Below are 20,704 nucleotides of genomic sequence, written 5' to 3'. Positions count from 1 at the left end.
ATAGGCATATCTGATTTAGCAATTACATTTTTATGTTTTTATTATGTTGTCCAAAGACTCCAATGTATGCCATGTCATTTTATATGATCCATATATGAAATAAGTGATTAGAATTGTATTTATTTAAATTCAAGGGAAGGGGAAGTTGTTGGGTTTTTTGGGGTGAAGCTGACGTTTAGGGACATATGACAATAGGTAGGCCTACAACCTAAACGCACAGGCCTAATTAAGTAACAACAATACTACAGCACGTCCATTAAAATACATCACAATCACACAGCTAGGATGCATTGACTAAGCTTAATGATAACAATGCATCCGAACTACCTTTATTAATGGTCCAGCACCACTGCACTACGTTCCATAGGGAGCTAGGCAAAAGAAAACTGGCTCCCTGATACGAACGTACACTCACAGCCGGAGGGAGTCGGACAAACGAATACCGGCTCACTCTACCCAATCCCAAAAGGTTTCAGCAAGGAGCTACCTTTCGATCAACTAAGTCAAATCAACCGATTAGCTCCATTTTCAATTTCGATGAACCGTTCTAAATTATGGGTCAAAATTACCTTTAAAAAGTATGCAACATTTTCTATTGGACTTTAATCCTAAGGGACATTTGCAAAGTCAATAGCACCAAAACCAACCCCCGCCCGGTACCGACCCTGGTCGGGCTGCTTGTGCTCCCGTGTACGTACCAGCGCGGGGGATTCCCTCTCCCACCCACCCAAACCCTTGCCTGTTCTGGACGGAGGAGCCGGCGAAAGTCGACACCTGCGTCCATGACAGACGTGCGTCCATGACAGACGTGTGCTACAACAGTTTGTTCTGAATGTGTACGTTAAAGCCTACCTACTTACCTTTTGATAACTCGGAGAGAGAGAGAGAGAGAGAGAGAGAGAGAGAGAGAGAGAGAGAGAGAGAGAGAGAGAGAGAGACAGATAGGTAGACAGAGAGAGAGCGAGAGAGTGTTTTGTTTAACGACACCACTAGAGCACAACGAATGATCCTCCTAGACGACAATGGATGATCCTAGACGACAATGATTATGACTGATCTTCAGTGGCGCAGCGTGGGTTGCCAGCGCCCTGGGCATGGCAAGTATTGTGCCCCTAACCAGTGGACCATTTGCACTCCACAAGTCCCTTCCACCAGTCCAGAATTTTGCGCCTGGGGCAACCGCCCAGGTGGCTCCGCCCACGCTACGCCACTGTTGATCCTAGACGACAATGACTGATCCTAGACGAAAATGACTGATCCTAGACGACAATGACTGATCCTAGACGACAATGAATGATCCTAGACTGACGCGCTTTACCACTGGGCTACATCCCGCGCCCGGGTTATCTGGCGATTCTAAGCTGGGGTGTTGGGGGGGGGGGGGGGGGGAGAGGTTGGGACGTAGCCCAGTGGTAATGCGCTCGCTTGATACGCGATCGGTTTAGGATTGATTCCTGTCGGTGGGCCTATTGGGCTATTACTCGCTCCAGCCAGTGCACTATGACTTAGTGGGCCTATATCAAAGGCCGTAGTATGTGCTATTCTGCCTATGGGATGATGCATACAAAAGATCCCTTGCTACTAATGGAAACACACCGGCCTCGGTGGCGTCGTGGTTAGGCCATCGGTCTACAGGCTGGTAGGTACTGCGTTCGGATCCCAGTCGAGGCATGGGATTTTTAATCCAGATACCGACTCCAAACTCCGAGTGAGTGCTCCGCAAGGCTCAATGGGTAGGTGTAAACCACTTGCACCGACCAGTGATCCATAACTGGTTCAACAAAGGCCATGGTTTGTGCTATCCTGCCTGTGGGAAGCGCAAATAAAAGATCCCTTGCTGCCTGTCGTAAAAGTGTAGCCTATGTGGCGACAGCGGGTTTCCTCTAAAGCACAGTGTCAGAATCACCATATGTTTGACGTCCATTAGCCGATGATAAGATAAAAAATCAATGTGCTCTAGCGGCGTCGTTAAATAAAACAAACTTTTTACTTTACTAATGGAAACATGTAACGGGATTCTTTTCTAAGACTATATTTAAAAATTATCAAATGTTTGACATCCAATAGCCGATGATTAAAAATCAATGTCCTCTAGTGGTGTTGTTAAACAAAACAGCTGGAATTACCCCCAATACAGTCTATAGGGACACACTTAGACAAAAATCAAACAAAACATTTGAAACAAAAATTAACAAAAATAAAAAACAAAAGAAAAAGAAAAAGAACATCAATAAGAACAACAAAACTAATCTTACCCGTTTCTCATATTGATCGACTGGACTAAATCGTCAATCGAACATATTGACAAGCTGGTTACCCAGCGCTATATATAATATACTACACATTGCACAATACCAGGAAACTGACAACCTGCAAATAGCAAACTACTATATATATAATTTATCCAATTAAGGGACTGTTCATTTATTATCAACACTGCCACATATATACAAACCGTACTCTTTTTTTTTTGGTTACCTCCTGCCCCTGGTCCCCCGTAAAATGTGCATCACATTTTAATTTTGTTACCTCCTGCCGCTGGTCCCCCGTAAAACGTGCATCACATTTCAATTTTGTTACCTCCTGCCGCTGGTCCCCCGTAAAACGTGCATCACATTTCAATTTTGTTACCTCCTGCCGCTGGTCCCCCGTAAAACGTGCATCACATTTCAATTTTGTTACCTCCTGCCGCTGGTCCCCCGTAAAACGTGCATCACATTTCAATTTTGTTACCTCCTGCCGCTGGTCCCCCGTAAAACGTGCATCACATTTCAATTTTGTTACCTCCTGCCCCTGGTCCCCCGTAAAACGTGCATCACATTTCAATTTTGTTACCTCCTGCCGCTGGTCCCCCGTAAAACGTGCATCACATTTCAATTTTGTTACCTCCTGCCGCTGGTCCCCCGTAAAACGTGCATCACATTTCAATTTTGCTAGGGTTGAGACGTAGCCCAGTGGTGACTTTAAAGCGCTAACCTGAGTCGCAGTTTGGTCTAGGATCGATCCCGGTCAGTGAACCTAGTGGGCTATTTCTCATACCAGCCAGTATTTCAAAATGGTGTAACAAAGGCCGTGGTATGTACTATTCTGTCTGTGCTGTATATATAAATCCCATGCTGCTAATCGGAAAAAGTAGCTTATTGCGTGGCGGCAGCGGGTTTCCACTCGTAAATTGGCGTGACGTAGCCCAGTGGTACAGCGTCCGCTTGATGCGCAGTCGGTTTGAGATTGATCCTCGTCGGTGGGTCCATTGGGCTATTTCTTGTTCCAGCCAGTGCACCATGACTGGTATATCAAAGGCCGTGGCATGTGCTATCCTGTCTGTAGGATGGTGCATATAAAAGATCCCTTGCTGCTAATCGTAAAGAGTAGCCCATAAAGTGGCGACAGCGGCTTTCCTCTCTCAGTATCTGTGGTCCTTAACCATATGTCTGACGCCATATAACCGTAAATAAAATGTGTTGAGTGCGTCGTTAAATAAAACATTTCCTTCCTTCCACTCGAAAATGTAAGCTTCTTTTACAGCGTACTGCAAAAACGCGCAGTTAGGTTATTTTTACGAGTTGACATATTTACCTTTCGAGGCGATATAGAAAAATTAAAATTCATCTCGCTCATGGCAGGAAGATTTGTTTTTTGCACAATCTAATTAAAATTAGCTCCACTATTACATGTGGATCTAAATTAATTAGATTGGTTTTTTTGCATAACAGATTACCAGCCTTTGGCCTGGTTGATATATTATGTTGTTGCTAAGGAACATAGTGAGGGTGGACATAGCTCAGTGGTAAAGCTTTCGCTTGATCCACGATCGGTTTAGAATCGATCCCCGTCGATGGCCCTATTGGGCTATTTATCGTTCCAGCCAGTGCAACACGACCGGTATACCAAAGGCCGTGGTATGTGCTATCGTGTCTGTTGGATGGTGCATGTAAAAGATCCCTTGCTACTAATGGAAAAATGTCGCGGGTTTCCTCTTTAAGACTGTCAACATTACCAAAGAACATAAGAACATATTTATCGAAATATCAGGACCGTAGAACATTCTGGCCGTCCTCGTCTACACTCGTCAACACAGAGGCGTAGTCGGGGGTTGGGTAGGGGGATCAGGGTGTACGGACGACCCCTCCCCCCCCCCCCCCCCCCACACACACACAACCACTGAGGCTAAAACAATTTTTTTACAATGCAGTGTCAGGCTATTCATAAAGAAAATGGTCCGCTAAGGTCATGTTTGAACCTATTCAGGTCCAGGTCACGTGGGACATATAGCCTAGATAACGATAGGAGTGTCTGGATAGTGTTGCAACAATACAATACCATCTTTATTTCTTTATGTACACATGTATATGAATAATACAAAGACCAAGGCATATGATAAAACATAGCCTGCGCATGGAAACGTAAATAAAAAAAAGAGTAAAGTTTGTTTTATTTAACGACGCCACTAGAGCACATTGATTTTTTATCTTATCATCGGCTATTGGACGTCAAACATATGGTCATTCTGACACTAGGTTTTTTTTTAGAGGAAACCCGCTGTCGCCACATAGGCTACTCTTTTACGACAGGTAGCAAGGGATCTTTAATTTGCGCTTCCCACAGGCAGGATAGCACAAACCATGGCCTTTGTTGAACCAGTTATTGATCACTGGTCGGTGCAAGTGGTTTACACCTACCCATTGAGCCTTGCGGAGCACTCCCTCAGGGTTTGGAGTCGGTATCTGGATTAAAAATCCCATGCCTCGACTGGGATCCGAACCCAGTACCTACCAGCCTGTAGACCGATGGCCTAACCACGACGCCACCGAGGCCGGTCAGAAACGTAAATAAGGACATTAATACAGTAGGCCTACATGCATATGAAATATAAGTCTGAATAAAGACGCGTTTTGTACCTTTTTTAAAAATTATTTAATAATAAATGTGAATAAGTTACTTGTAATGTAGTAACTTTGAAACTTTGAAACTTTATTTCGGTACACTCAAGCCGTCAAACCAGGGCCGTAGCTGGGGGGGGGGGGGGGGGGAGTGAGCAGTTGCCCCCCCCCCAAAAAAAAATCCAGAAAAAATTATAGAAATTTAAAGAAAATTCTCTTCTTAACCGTTTAAGGAGTTTTAGACTATTAACTACTCAGAACCCCCCCCCCCCTCAAAAAAGAAAAGAAAAAAGAAGAAGAAATCCTAGCTACAGCCCTGCAAACGACAGCATACTTATGAGGAATTATTGTACAATGGGTATTTACAGTAGAGGATGTCGAAAGTTCTACTTGTCCGTTAGAGAACATTTCGAAAAATGTCTGGCTTACGATTGGTAATGCGAGCTGGATTGTCTGAGAGATAAAATCATATTCCAAGTCAGTTAGGCCGGTAAAATCTGGGAAGAGTAATACGATTTTTATGAACAACGTGTTCCTTAGGATTACGTTTGATGGACATTTTGCTAAAAAAAAAAAAAAAAAAAAAAAAATATATATATATATATTTAAAGGCACATATCCTACTTCTAGCTCGACAAAATGGACACTAAGAATGGTTAATGGTTAATAAAGAATTTTTTAAAAAAGAGAAAAAAAGAAGAAGTAAAAAGAATGGTTAGTAAGTAACACATCTGGATACAGATATAATAGAGCGAAACTAAAGTCTGTGAGGTTTAAACGGGGAAATAACGTCTACAAATATACTACAGTTTGCCTCGATAAGCGTTACTTCTCAGACGAAAGTTCGTTTTTAGAACTATGAAAAAAACTATGTACTATATTCAACATAATCTATCTTTTCTCTCAACGTTCCTATATAGTGTCCATTTCTATTTCTAGTCTGTGAGCACAAATCTTTAGTTTTATAATAGTTTAGTTTCTTGTACAAGTTTAGTTTACAAAAATATTAATGTAGTTTTTCGAATAGTTCTGATTTATATATATAAATTAGTGTTATTAATGTTGTTTTATTTTGTTATACAATTCACTACCCCAAATCTCAGTATTGCAAAGGATTCGTTTAATGAGAGCATCGAAAAATAATTATTGTTATAAATATGTGGAGATCTAGACGAAGATATGTCCAAATGTCCGTCTAGCTCTCTTACAGAGTACTCGGGCTATCAAATACCATGACTCACCAAAAGTTGCCGACAAGTAGACCTACATAATTAAGGCTCTCCCGTAGTTTCTGACAGTTAACAGTAGATCGTCAAGCCATAACAGGTGTGATATTGTTTAGTTTTGTAGTGTACTTAACAAGCGTGTGTGAAGGGGAAGGGTTTTGATGGGTCGGAGCATAGCTCGATCCCCCCCCCCCCCCCTATACTTCGGTCGCCACAATCTAGGCCCCTCCCCTGCTAAAATCCCTGGACTCACACCTGGTGTAACTGGTGCACATTTGTCAGTTGAAAAGGTAAGGTCATTTTGTTTTCTTGTACAAGTCTTCTCAAGATTTCTTGTTGGTTCTAAATTATGCATAATATATACTTTTTTTCCATAGTTTTCATCAACGAGTTGCTACGTGTCGGGTTTAATGGGTTTGTTTTTGGTTGTCTAACGAGACTATTGAATTGCGACTGCAGAGCAAAGTTACATTTAGCCTACTTTTGTTTCGTGGCTTTTTTCTTTCTTTTAAAACAAAAATGTTTTGGGAGTGGATTAGGATTTCTGCGTCGTGCGCGGGACACTTTGTATGCTACTGTCAAAATTATACTGTTATTTTCTCCACACAGTAATCAATTATGTGTTACCAGAAATTCAATATCCAATATTCATCATTCTATTAAAATATGTTTTTGTAAATAAGTCTAGTTTGTTTTGACGTAAGAAGAAAAGTAAAAGTGTTGTGGAAATAACAAAGAAATACAATTTGTGTGTACAATTTACAAATCAATCGGCTGGGAAATAAATAACTTGTAGTAAATTACATAATATGAAAAAAATGTGATCCCTGTGGGACGGGCTATATAGCGTTGTATTTGTTCTAGTGAATCTATGAATAGGAAGGGGTGGGATGTAGCCCAGTGGTAAAGCGTTCGCTTGATACGCGTCGATCTAGGAACGATCCCCGTCAGTGGACCCATTGGGCTATTTCTCGTTCCAGCCAGTGCTCCACAACTGGTGTAACAAAGGCCATGGTATGTACTATCCTGTCTGTGGGATGGTGCATATTAAAAGATCCCTTGCTGCCAATCGAAAAGAGTAGCCCATGAAGTGGCAACAGCGGGTTTCCTCTCTCAATATATGTGTGGTCCTTAACCATATGTCTGACGCCATATAATCGTAAATAAAATGTGTTGAGTGCGTCGTTAAATAAAACATTTCTTTAATCCTATGGATAGGAATCGAGGGGGAAGGACAAAAATGTACGAATTATTTTTGTCCTACTCCAAATAAAATAAATTTAAACAAATCTTACTTACAAATGCCCCCCCCCCCCCCCCCCCACACACACAAACACACGAGACATCGTTCCTACGGGCTTGTTTTCATTAGATTTTGAAACGAATGCTCAGATACAGGTCTAACTGGTTTTAAAATATTTAAGACATGTTTATGACGCTAATATATCATAAATGTCATTTGTAAAACCTATCTAATAAACAGTAAAAAAAAAAAAAATCGTTTTACTGGTTGACAGCTCTGTTGCTACACACTGGCGTAAACAGGATTTTATATGCATGTATACATGGTTTTACAAAATTTAAAGTAACTAAAAACGTGGGTTTTTTTTAAGGTTTGATGGGGGGGGGGCATGATCCCGTTCCCCCTCCCCCTTACTACACACTATTTTTGTTTTGCTAGGGGGATTTTGAAATCCGTAGGGGTGCGTACCCTACCCCTGTTTCCGCGCCTGGTCTAGTATATATTACAACATATTATAATCTGATACTAGTATTTGTTTTGTTTGCTTTGTTGAAATATAAAAGAAGGAGTGATCCACCTAGTCAGTTCTAACGCACCCGAAAACACAACCAATCGAATGACAAATCCTATGCGTCAGAACTCGTTTATCCAATAAAACGCACGAGATCCACACGAGACTGGAGGAATGAGGAGGCCATCTTGAGAGAACGGAACAAAGAGAAACGACGAGAGTCCAGTGAGAGGACAGCTAATAACACCCGGCTATTACCATCAAAGCCATGTCCGACTCCGAGAAACAACCGGAGGAAAAGGCGGAGGTGGTTGAGAAGAAAATTTTAGGTGTGGATAGTGTATTTTTGTAGCATTGTACTTTTTGGCCAAACCTCGTGGTTGCACCCGGCGTTATTTCACCTCGTGCTCAGAGTCATTAAGTCATTGTGCAATTTTACTTATTGAATATATTTTTAAATATTAATATTTATAAAATATTTTTTTTTTTTTATTTCAGCAACAAGGGTCACCGGTACTGTGAAATGGTTCAACGTTAAAAGCGGATATGGCTTCATAAATAGGTTTGAAATTTTTCTGCTTTATTATTTCCACGAATCCATGGTCTATGATTTTGTACTTTTAGTAGAATGGTTATATCGCATTTCTTTGTGTAGAAAAAGTGTTATATACTTTACCATCAATATGTTTAAATCAATAAAAATATGAGCCGGCAGTATTTATTGTTTAATAGTTGGAATACATGGGTTCATTTTTTTTTACCCTCCAAAGACAAGTAAAGACACGTGCCGTTAGAAAGCATGATTTGCCATTTACTAGGTCATCAAATTTGTCGGTCAAAAAGGGGCGGGGCATTGCTCAAAATTGAGCCTGTCAGTTAAAAATGATAAGAATGGTGTTCAGGAAGCATTTAGAAAACTGATCTAATGCTAAATTTAAGACTTAAACTAGAAAGAATGTTAATTTAGCCAATTTTCACATATCTTAGAGTATTTCCTTTAGAATTATTCAAAAGTGGCTAATTAAAACATTTTATTAACCAAAAACCACCACTACATGTAAATATTGTAGCCACTTGACTAATTTGACTGTGGTGGGTATGGTGAGCCCGGAGCAATAATTTACTGACCAGTGTAACTAATAATTGTCATTGTGATTTAATTATTATTATTTTTAAATAGACACTAACATTTCATAAAACTTTGAAATTGAGATATTAATAAAAAAAAATTCCCCTTAGGTGTAGGTATGTATAAATGTAGCCCGAGTACTCTGACTGTAAGAGAGCTAGACGGACATTTGGACATAAACACGCTCTCATTACAGTCAGAGACCAACGTATGTCTTTTTTTGGCAATTCCTGACTACCAAACGGTAGGCAACGAGTCCCGCTCTAATACCACAACAATCCTATGTTTGACGTAATATACCTTTACATCAATCATTTTCGAGTTAAGTGATACAAAAAAATCCACATATTAATCACTAATGCACATACTACAGAAAGAAACCCGACAGCACCCACATTCAGCTACGCTTCGTGACACTCCGTCGCAACAATTACAAAGCTCGGCGATCTATTTCGAGACTGGGCGATTCCGCCTTGTGCAGCAGTTACAGGGGTCATCTCATAAGAGGAGGCAGTACGTAGCACATACTTTTGCCGTATTCTGTCGATAACACCCCAAATGTATCCTTGAAATTCAAAATGGAATCAATAATGTGTAATTGTTTTGGTTTAATGACGTAATGAAATCCAAATTCATCCAAAACGGCATTAGCCAACTCTTCCATGTTGTAACTTCGCTTGATATGAGACGGCCCCTGTAACTGCTGCACAAGGCGGAATCGCCCAGTGCGCGATCACGTGGTCTACGTCTCGAAATAGTTCGCCGAGCTTTGCATTTGTTGCGACGGAGTGTCACGAAGCGTAGCTGAATGTGGGTGCTGTCGGGTTTCTTTCTGTAGTATGTGCATTAGTGATTAATATGTGGATTTTTTTGTATCACTTAACTCGAAAATGATTGATGTAAAGGTATTTGACGTCAAACACAGGATTGTTGTGGTATTAGAGCGGGACTTGTTGCCTACCGTTTGATAGTCAGGAATTGCCAAAAAAAGACATAGGTTGGTCTCTGACTGTAATGAGAGCGTGTTTATGTCCAAATGTCCGTCTAGCTCTCTTACAGTCAAGAGTACTCGGGCTAGTATAAATGGAGAAAAAGATAGAAATTCATCCATTGATTATTTTCAATTCATTGGAAAGATATATGCCTGTTACCCCCTCCCCCAAATTATACTCACGCTAACTCTTAACAGGGTTTCCGCTAGATTTTTTTTTTTTGGGTACGTAGTTAGGTTTGACTGAATTCCATGGCAGTGCTTTGACACACACACATACATTTCTTAAATTTTAAGTGTTTCTTTTTGTACATGATTGAATTGCTTAGACTTCTTTTCACTTTCTGTTTTTGTTTAAGAGAATGTGTTGTTTCAACAAAGGACAGGTTTTTTTCCAAGTCTTTGTTGAAGACTTAAAACCCCAAAAGTATGGTGCCAGAAACAATAAATAAAAAAGGATTTATTTTGGGTATGTAATTTTACCATAGAATTATTTTTGGGTACGTAATTTTACCCTTTTACCCTGCTGGCAGAAAAACTGCCTAAATCTTAACTGTGTTTAACTCTAACCCTAAATGTAACTGTTAAATTAACCCTAACAATAGGGGGGTAACAGTAGGATTTTTACCGTTTACACAAGTAAGAGAACTACAAAATGACTTCATGCCAATTATTTTATTCTTCAGAGATGACACCAAGGAAGATGTGTTTATCCATCAGACTGCCATTGTTAAAAACAATCCAAGGAAGTATCTACGAAGTGTCGGTGATGGGGAAAAAGTGGAATTTGATGTAGTAGAAGGAGAAAAGGTACTTGAATGGAACTCAGGATTTAAAAAATGTGACATAATTTTTTTTTTTGTGCCAATATTCAGTTTCATTTCAAAAATATTTGAAGTTACAATTTAAGAGTAATACTGTACTTGTATTTATTCAAATTAATATATTTATATTTTACATTACGAAATGTTATGTGGGAGTTAAAGTGTTTTGTCAAGTGTTTCATTTGTTACCATAGTATGTCTTGTTATTATCATAGCCTTTTAACATTGATGCAGATTATTGGAGTCTAGAAACAAGATAAAATCCAGTAACTGCATTCAAACTGGATCCGCGCTTGACCCAAGAAGATATGATTCATTATTTAAAAACTAGTTTGTGTTTTGTTCGTCTTGTTGAGGTATAAAAGGAGTGATTTACTTAGTCGGGAGTGGGACGTAGTTCTGTGTTAAAGCGCAGTCTGTCTTGGATCGATCTGTCGGAGGGCCCATTGGGCTATTTCTCGTTCCAACTTGTGTATCACAACTGGTATATCAATGGCCATGCAGTGTTCGAGATTGAACATTTTGGGCAGTATCCCAGTTGGATACTAACATTTCAAAATCTGATATCCCATCTGAGAATTTAGTTATCCTACTTACGTTTTTGACATTCAAATACCAAGCAATCCAATTTTAATTTTAATAAAAAAAGAGGCTGTATTGAATAAAAACATTTTTAAAAAGGTTACTTGCCTTGTCTGTTTTTATCGACTTTGGAATTATATTTCGTATTTCTTTATTTTAAAATTAGATGGGACTTTTTTCTGTTTGTTTTTTTGTTGCTTTTTGTTGCTGATCTGGCAAGGGGATTCTTGGTAAACCAAATAATCCATTTTCTTTTAAATGAAATTTAAAAATAAACATTGTAACAAACTTGGACGACACTGTTCTCATTCCCAGTCTATTGCTGTCGCAATGGAAAGCATGGAAAATTTTGGCAATTAAACTGAATTGGCAAACATTTTCTGAATGTATTTTTGCATAATGCCAACATAATTAGTATTTAGCAGTAATATATACTCTTCAAAAAAAGAAACGCAAAAGGGTACAAATGGGTTATAACTCCGATTTTATGTTTCCTACCGGTTCATGCTTTGTGAATATAAGGTCATTGCATGTCCCAAACACATTCCCACGGTTACATTCGATAAAACGCAGCTACTGTACAATAAAGTTCCAAAATGTGAATATTCGCAAAAACGCAGCCATGTGCAAACCATGTCACCACTGCACGTGCGTTGTCTGCACGTGCAACATGAACACCGACAGTATAAAAGTGCAGGGTGTTCGCTTGCCTGGCCTCTGTATCTGGCTGACAGTTGACAATCCAGGACATGCCACGTCTCGGTGAACCGCAGAAAAACAATGCCATCGGCCGACTAGACGCAGGCGAATCCAGAACGGCCGTTGCCAGGGCATTCCATGTGTCCCCAAGCACCATCTCCAGACTGTGGGACCGTTACCAGCAACATGGATCAACACGTGACCTCCCTAGATCCGGTCGACCACGGGTCACTACCCCCGGGCAGGACCGCTACTGCTACTGCCACCTCCATAGCCGCAGCAATACCAGGTTTGCGCAGGATATCCGACCAGACCGTACGGAACTGCCTACGTGAGGTAGGAATTCGTGCCAGACGTCCAGTTCGAGGTGTCATCTTAACACCACAACACCGTCGACTCTGACTGCAGTGGTGCCAGATTCATCGACAATGGCCTCAACTGCGATGGAGACAGGTTTGGTTCAGTGACGAGTCCCGATTTCTGCTCCGACGTCATGATGGAAGATGTCGCGTGTATAGGCGTCGTGGTGAACGTTATGCGGCAAACTGCGTGCAGGAAGTGGACAGATTCGGCGGGGGTAGTGTCATGGTGTGGGCAGCCATCTCACACACTGGCAGAACTGACCTGGTCCACGTGCAGGGCAACCTGAATGCACAGGGCTACATTGACCAGATCCTCCAGCCACACATCGTTCCAGTTATGGCCAACGCCAACGCAGTGTTCCAACATGACAACGCCAGGCCTCACACAGCACGTCTCGCAACGGCTTTCCTACAGAACAACAACATTAATGTCCTTCCTTGGCCATTGATATCACCGGATTTGAACCCAATTGAGCATCTATGGGACGAGTTGGACCGACGCCTGCGACAGCGACAACCACAGCCCCAGACCCTGCCCGAGCTGGCAGCAGCCTTGCAGGCCGAGTGGGCCACCATCCCCCGGGACGTCATCCGTACTCTGGTTGCTTCAATGGGCAGGCGGTGCCAGGCAGTTGTCAACACACGCGGAGGCCACACCCGGTATTGACTCCAGATGACCTTGACCTTGGTGGTATGTTCTATCACTTACTCACAATGGACTAGAGTGAATTGTGAACAATCCTGCAACATTTGGTAATTATCGGACTCACCATTCAATAATTAAATCAATTCTCCAAATGTTACGACAATGTGGTTTTGCGTTTCTTCTTTTGAAGAGTATATAAGTGTTCTCGACATTACCAATGATAAACCTTCCTATCAATTTTATGCAGGCGTGGAATCTCAAATAAAATTTGAAGGAAGAAAACATCCAACAAATGCAATAGCGGTTCCCAGTTTATTGCTATGCCGCTATTCCTCCAGTGTAGCATTAGACTGGGAACAAGTTGGGGGAAATATTGTTACAGCATAGCATTAGACTAGGTTCAAGCTCGAATATTCTGTTACTTCTCTGGTAAATAACGACTTTCATTGTTTCAACATAAAATAAACACTCACGATTGAAAAACAACATTATTATATGGTATTCCGGCATGATACTGGGTTCTTGAAGTTTGGTATCCAAATTTAAAATCTGTGATATCTGGATAACTATAATCTCTAACACTGCCATGATATGTGCTATCCTGTCTGGGATAGTGCATATAAAAGATGGTTCTTGACAGTTTTGCTTAAAAGTTACTTATGAATGTCTACACATATTTTGTTTTGGAGAGGAATAGGGGTCCCTCATATATTGTAACAGCAATGAAATTGACACATGTTGATCAAAAGTTGTTAGTCTGTTCCAATAAAGTGCACAAATCACCTGTTCACTGACATCTTTATTTTAATTTCAAGAGTAAACACCACCTTGTACATCAATGAGAGCCAAAACAAGTAAATGCTAAATTAGGTAGACTATCATTAAATAGATATTTACATAATATTTACTTGTCTGTTTAATATGTAAGAAATAGACGAAAATAATTTTTATTCTATTAACGCCAGTGCTATAGTATTTTTTAGATAAATTGTTAACTCAACTGATTTAATTTTGTGAAAAATATTAAATGCATGTCCATTTTTAAAACATTTCTAACCCACAACCATCACTTACGATCTATTTAATTTTTTATAAAGTACCCTCAAATTACTTTTTGGAAGAAAGCCTAAATTTATTTAGTAAAACTCGGGGTATATTCATTAATTCATACAGAACAATTAAACTTAGATGTGGACTGGTGTACATTTATGAGGCACTTGAGTTGAGAATAATTAAAGAAAAACATTTAAGGTTAAAACTAAGATTATAGTTCTTGTTAATGGTATATTTGTCTTCAGTTGGTTGATTTCTAGAAACTGATTTGGAAGAATTGATGGAACTATTCTGCTTAACACTTACAGTGCCTTTGATATTTTTAATGTAACACATTATTTACTGGGGTTTTTTTTGTTCACACAGAATTTTCATATTGATGTCATTTTGTTGTTCAAGCAATAGCCACTATATATTGTTTGTACAAGTTTAAAAAAAAGAAAGAAAATATATAAACATTATTTTACTAATTTATTTAGTTTTTTGTACGATTCATATAGTTACATGAAATGAATAGGTATCACGCACACGGTTTGAATTTGTATTGAAGTGCATTGTATACAATTTAGTACTAGTACACTAATACACCCGTATGTAAAACCCTCCATTAATTTGTGTATATATTTTTCAAATCATAGGGAAACGAAGCAGCAAGTGTAACTGGACCAGGTGGTACGTTTGTACAGGGCAGCAAGTATGCCGCAGACCGCCGCCGATTCAGGAGTAACTGGTTTTCACGTGGTCGAGGAAGGGGCGGCAGATGGGGAGGTGGTCGCGGAGGCTACAGGCCTGTAAGTGGATCTTGGCCTGTGTAAATTTGTACATGTCAGCTTTGTGTTCACTTTCTGAAACAATAGTTTATAACTACAGTGATACGCATCAAAACCAGACCATCTATAAACCAGAATTTTTAAAAATGTGTTTTCCCTGTTTTAAATATCAATAGTTTGTAACTACAGTGATACGCATCAAAACCAGACCATCTATAAACCAGAATTTTTAAAAATAGTTTTTCCCTGTTTTGAATATCAATTGTTTGTAACTACAGTGATACGCATCAAAACCAGACCATCTATAAACCAGAATTTAAAAAAAAAAATTGTTTTCCCTGCTTTAAATATCAATAGTTTGTAACTACAGTGATACGCATCAAAACCAGACCCTCTATAAACTGGAATTTTGAAAAGTGTGTTTTCCCCCAGTTTTAAATATCAATACAGAACTCGCACTGGAATACAGGGCTCGCACTGGAACACATTTTGGTTTAGCCAGTTTTCAGATTTGTAGAGAATTTCCATGAAAATTATTAAATTTAAGGAATATTTTATTAGCCAAAGACTAACATTGTAGCCACTTTGTATAAAAATTGCTAATTTGGCAATGTACAGGTGAGCCCTGGTCACTTGAAATTGGATACCAGTTTAAACTGGACTTTTTACTCCATACCATAGGTGTATGCTCAAGAGGTTTTCTCTCGGTCTAGAAACAATTATTTAACCATTTATAGCATTAATTTTCATAATTGAAACACATAATTGATATTCACATGTTTACATCTCGGATCTGATAATTGTGTGAATGATTCGTTAGCATGTCGCTCACACAAGTCAGTTTTTCATTCGTGCATTATATTTTAGAATATTACAATGATCCTAATTGTTATGCAAAATTCAAAATGGATTATCTCCATTTCTTTTTCACGTGGCTGATTTTAATTTTTCATATTAATATTGGGTGTCGGTTCAAAATCACTGACATAAACCAGACTAAAATTTGACAAAATATATAATTTAAAACAGGAATGAATATATGTAACTGGATGGTACGGGTAAACAAATCTATAATAGCCATTAATTTTTACATTACCTATTGACCAATGCCTAATGCGGGAAACAGTTTCCTGAATTTCAGTCGGAGACCGTTGCTAATACATTTTTAATTACTATTTAATGTTTTTAAATTATATAGCAATCTCTGGAAATTCAAATATGAAACTAAAGAAAATGTTCCCTATAATAGTCTGAGATTAAACCATAATTAACATTCCTTTTCTTTTTCCAAGTATTACCAAGGAGGAGAGGAGGAAGGAAATGAAGAGGGTGAAGAAGAATCTCCTCCTGCACCACAGAGGCGACGCCCATTCTACCCTCGTCGCAGGGGCTACTTCCGGCCCCCGTTCGGACGGGGCCCACCACCACGTAACCAGTACATTAGCAATGGAGAAGGGGAGGGTGACCACGAACTAGAAGAAGCTGGGTTACCACCAAGACGTCGCCGACCTTTCTACCGTCGTTTCTACCAACCACCACGCCGCTACTACGACCAAGGTCCACCAGGTTACCAAGGTGGATACCAGGGCGGACCCGGACCCGGACCCAGGGGTCCCCCACGCCGACGCCGGAGACCCAACAATAGGAAGAGAGATCCTGTAAGTTGCATCTATTGGTGATCGAAATAAGCAAAACTGTTACTATAGTACGGTCGGAAATAGAATAAAAATGATTTTCGTCGATTATTTCTTACATATTAAACTGACGGGTAAACATTTTGTAAATATCTATTTAATGATACTCTACCTAATTTATCATTTACTTGTTTGGGCTCTCGTTGATGTTCAAGGTGGTGTTTACTCTTGAAATTAAAAGAAAAATGTCAGTAGACAGGTGATTTGTGCACTTTATTGGAACAGACTATAACAAATTTTGGTCAACATGTGTCAATTTCATTGCTGTTACAATATGTGAGGGACTTTTCTGATGTTTTACCCCTATCCCTCTCCAAAACAAAATGTGTAGTTGTTTATAAGTAACTTTTGAACACAACTGTCAAGAACCATTCTGAGTGATCCATTATACCGGTATTAAAGGTGCCATCTCAATGTTGCACAATGACAGCTGTCAAGAACCATTCTGAGTGATCCATTATACCGGTATTAAAGGTGCCATCTCAATGTTGCACAATGACAGCTATTGCAAATTTTTATTTTTGTTATAAAATTTTGATTTATTTAAAGAAGACACCTTTAACAATATGCCCATAAATGATTATAGGAAATAATTTTATCTACTAGTAGAAAATACATTTTTTATTGGAGAATCTTTATCACAAACAGATGCTCACATATAACTATGATACAGCACCTTTAAGTGGTTGCAAGATTGTGTAAATTTCGAATGTACTTATATTGAATTTATATTCAATAAATGTCATAATTAATAATTTATGCTGCAATTCAAAATAATTGGTTAACTTAGTTTTAAATTAAGTTTGTTTAAGGGTAAATGAAATTGACATATATGATCAAAATGTGTTAGTCTGTTCCCATAAAGGTCATAAATTACCTGTTTACTGACATCTTTATTTTAATTACAAGAGTAAACACCACCCTGTACCAAAACATGAGCCAAAACAAGTGAATGCTAAATTAGGTAGTGTATCATTAAATAGATATTTACAAAATATTTACTTGTCAGTTTAACATGAAAGAAATAATTGACGAAAATAATTTTTATTCTATTTCCGACACTACTATAGTCGACCGGACAAGTACATCTAGAAATCTGTTAAGTGGGCTTATATTTTCACTTGTTCAAATAAATGTTTTGTTTCATTCAAGTGCAATGACGATGTGTTTTACTGCTCAAAATGAAACACCATTGAACATTTTTTTTTTTGACACATTGACAACCATTGAGGTGGAAAAAAAACAATTGTCCAAACACACGTGCTTATTTCAAGCACAGTCTATTGGTTATGGAAATCCTAGTAGTGAAATTCTCCCCACCTGGAAAATCAAAATACAGGGCAAAGTGTGTGTCTGATGCATTACCATCGGTGTATGGTCCTATCCCTATTGGTGGGCCCATTGGGCTATTTCTTGTTCCAGCCAGTGTACCACGACTGGTATATCAGTTGTCATGGTATATGCTATCTGGTCTGGGAATGGTGCATATAAAAGATCCCTTGTTACTAATGGACAAATGTACTGGGTTTCCACTGTCTGTATGTGAAAATTACCAAACATTTGAGATAAGTAACTGCTGATTAATAAATCAATGTTCTTGTGGTGGTGTTGAAGAAAACAAACTTTAAACTTTTTTTCTTTTTACAGAACCAAGATTCAGATCAGCAAGATAATGCCGAAGGCGGTGATGAAGGCACAAAATCTGAGTCGACCACGAATAAGTCTGAAAATACAGACACCCAAGCAAGCTCATCCACCGAGCAAAACTAATTAATAATTAATTCTGAAGTGACCAACATCTTGTTGAAGTGTAGAAAACAATCTTTGCTAAGCCTAGTGATGAATGTTTGCACATGGACATGTATTAACGATTGACATGTGCATATAATGGTGGATGGAATGCCAACTCAACTATGCAATTTTAAAAGAAGAAACGAAAATATTGGGGGAGTGTGGGGCAAATCTACCACATAAAGAAAACCTAACCTTTAAAGGGCTTAACTTTTATACTTTTTGTACGACGATTACTAGAGAAATTTTGTTGACGCAATATTTTTGTCTAGTGATTTGGTGTTTCATCCTCCTGTTGTCCATCAGTTCTACTGTAGACACTTTGATTTTTATGCAGTTTCCATCCTTGTTTTTCTGCCAAAAGCTTAATGTGAACAGGTTCTAACAGCATGTGCATCAATAAATTTGGCAAGACCAATTTTTTTTTTGTTATTTGTACCCAGTTCTATTGGCGTTAGATGTGAAAGTTTAACATTTGACCCCTACTGGTCTGATGGTTCGTGTCCCAACTATCGGTCTGTTCCTCGGTTTTTCGTACTCCCCCAAACACGCGATACAGAGTTGAAATTTTATGTGTTTTCTCTAAATTTGCAGATAAAATTTCACTTTCATGGGATACATTAATTTCTTGGACGTACGGTTTTGTTTGGGAGGGGTATGGCTTTTTAGCAGTATGATCAGAATACTTCTTTAGATGGAGTAAGAGAATGAACTTTGAAAACTAGAAATCCAACTCTGTTGAATGTTTCTATACTGAAATGGGATTGGGGGATCTAGCTCAGTTTGTAAAGGTTTTCTCTTAGATCTTTTGATCAAAGGATCAAAACTCCATGACTGGTATATAAAAGGTGTTGTGCGGTCGGTCTGAAAGTGCACATATAAAGATCACTTGCTACTAATTCTGTGTTCAATCTTTTTTACGGCCGTCATATCGGTAATCCGGATGTGGCGATTAAGTTTGCCGTCTTCCGGAGGTTAACAGGTCCCCAGTTTGGTGTTCAGGGACGTGTCTTCCGTCCAAACCTGCTGTCGCATTTCTTCTAGGTGCGAGCTGGTTTGTAGAACGTATTCCGATGTTTGCTGTTCAGCACCACATTCACAATGGGCCACCTGCAAATCCTGTCCTTGTAGATGCTTCTTTAGGCCAGAGTCTAGTTTGTTAATGCTGTCAGTCAGGGCTGTATCCACCATTTCTCGTCTTCCTATCACATTTGAATTTTAGTTTTAGGATTCTCTTGGCTTCACTCTGTGATATGGAAGAGTTGGGATGTTGGAGGCAGCTGCCTGCTTTGGCCAGTTTGTCGGCCTTTTCGTTGCATGCAACTCCTATACGTCCACCGTCCACTAGTATCACTTTCTACTAATGAGAAACTATTTTCAGACTTGAAATGCCTTTGCTTATGTGTCAAAATTACCCCAAACTTTGGCATCCATGATTAATAAATGTGTACAGTAGTGGCGTCAAGACCAACTTCTAGACCGAATGATGCAACTTATTTATATAATCTAGAATCTTTTTGTCAAGCATTTAGAACAAGAGTATTATTATGTTGGACTGAATTATGTTTGGTGTGCAATAAAAACTTGTGGGGAGATGGTTGCGTTTTGGAGGAAAATGCTAGGTTTTTTTATTTTTTTTATTAAAGGACCGCAAGGTGTTCGAGGTGCTTACCTGCTTCCATTTTAATCTCAGGACCTAAACTTGTACTTTTGTTATGTGACGTACAATACTGTTTCTTCGTCTGTCTCACTTAATATCATCTCCTTAACGATATAAAAGTGACGTAGATGACCGTTACGTAGATGACAACATTAATTAGTAAGCAACTGTGTTCATATAAAGATAGACTGGTAAATCAAAGGGCGTGGTATGTGCTATCCTGTCTGGGATGGTGCAAATAAAAGATCCCTTGCTTGTAATCGAAAAAGTGTATCCCATGTATTGGCGACAGCGGGTTTCCTCCCTCAGTATCTGTGTGATCCGTAACCATATGTCCCACGCCATATAACCGTACATAAAATGTGTTGAGTGCGTCGTTGAATAAACCATTTTCCTTCCTTCATATGAAGATAATGGCCGAGTTGTGTGTTTCTGATCCATCAAAATACATTCGTTAATATACTCTTCAAAAAAAGAAACGCAAAAGGGTACAAATGGGTTATAACTCCGATTTTATGTTTCCTACCGGTTCATGCTTTGTGAATATAAGGTCATTGCATGTCCCAAACACATTCCCACGGTTACATTCGATAAAACGCAGCTACTGTACAATAAAGTTCCAAAATGTGAATATTCGCAAAAA

The 20,704-nt window shown here is 39.1% G+C and overlaps 1 protein-coding gene across 1 annotated transcript; it reads left to right on the top strand.

Annotated features, from left to right (window-relative positions):
• The first annotated feature begins 8,026 nt into the window (after window positions 1-8,026).
• Window positions 8,027-18,819, top strand: LOC121389897 (Y-box factor homolog). The gene is made up of 6 exons (XM_041521559.1): window positions 8,027-8,189; window positions 8,359-8,422; window positions 10,667-10,790; window positions 14,785-14,937; window positions 16,209-16,574; window positions 18,258-18,819. Exons 1-6 carry the CDS (start codon window positions 8,129-8,131, stop codon window positions 18,378-18,380), a joined length of 891 nt encoding a protein of 296 aa, XP_041377493.1. The 5' UTR covers window positions 8,027-8,128; the 3' UTR covers window positions 18,381-18,819.
• The last annotated feature ends 1,885 nt before the right edge of the window (window positions 18,820-20,704 follow it).

Source organism: Gigantopelta aegis, chromosome 15 (genome assembly GCF_016097555.1).
Source record: "Gigantopelta aegis isolate Gae_Host chromosome 15, Gae_host_genome, whole genome shotgun sequence".
Lineage (NCBI taxonomy): Eukaryota > Metazoa > Mollusca > Gastropoda > Neomphalida > Peltospiridae > Gigantopelta > Gigantopelta aegis.
This window is presented reverse-complemented; position numbering and strand designations above follow the sequence as displayed.

Excerpts from the sequence above, each read along its gene's own strand:
- LOC121389897 (XM_041521559.1), top strand. The coding sequence starts at position 8,129 with ATGTCCGACTCCGAGAAACAACCGGAGGAAAAGGCGGAGGTGGTTGAG. Across the intron at positions 8,423-10,666 it reads GGATATGGCTTCATAAATAG|AGATGACACCAAGGAAGATG; the intron begins GTTTGAAATTTT and ends TTTATTCTTCAG. Across the intron at positions 14,938-16,208 it reads GTCGCGGAGGCTACAGGCCT|TATTACCAAGGAGGAGAGGA; the intron begins GTAAGTGGATCT and ends TCTTTTTCCAAG.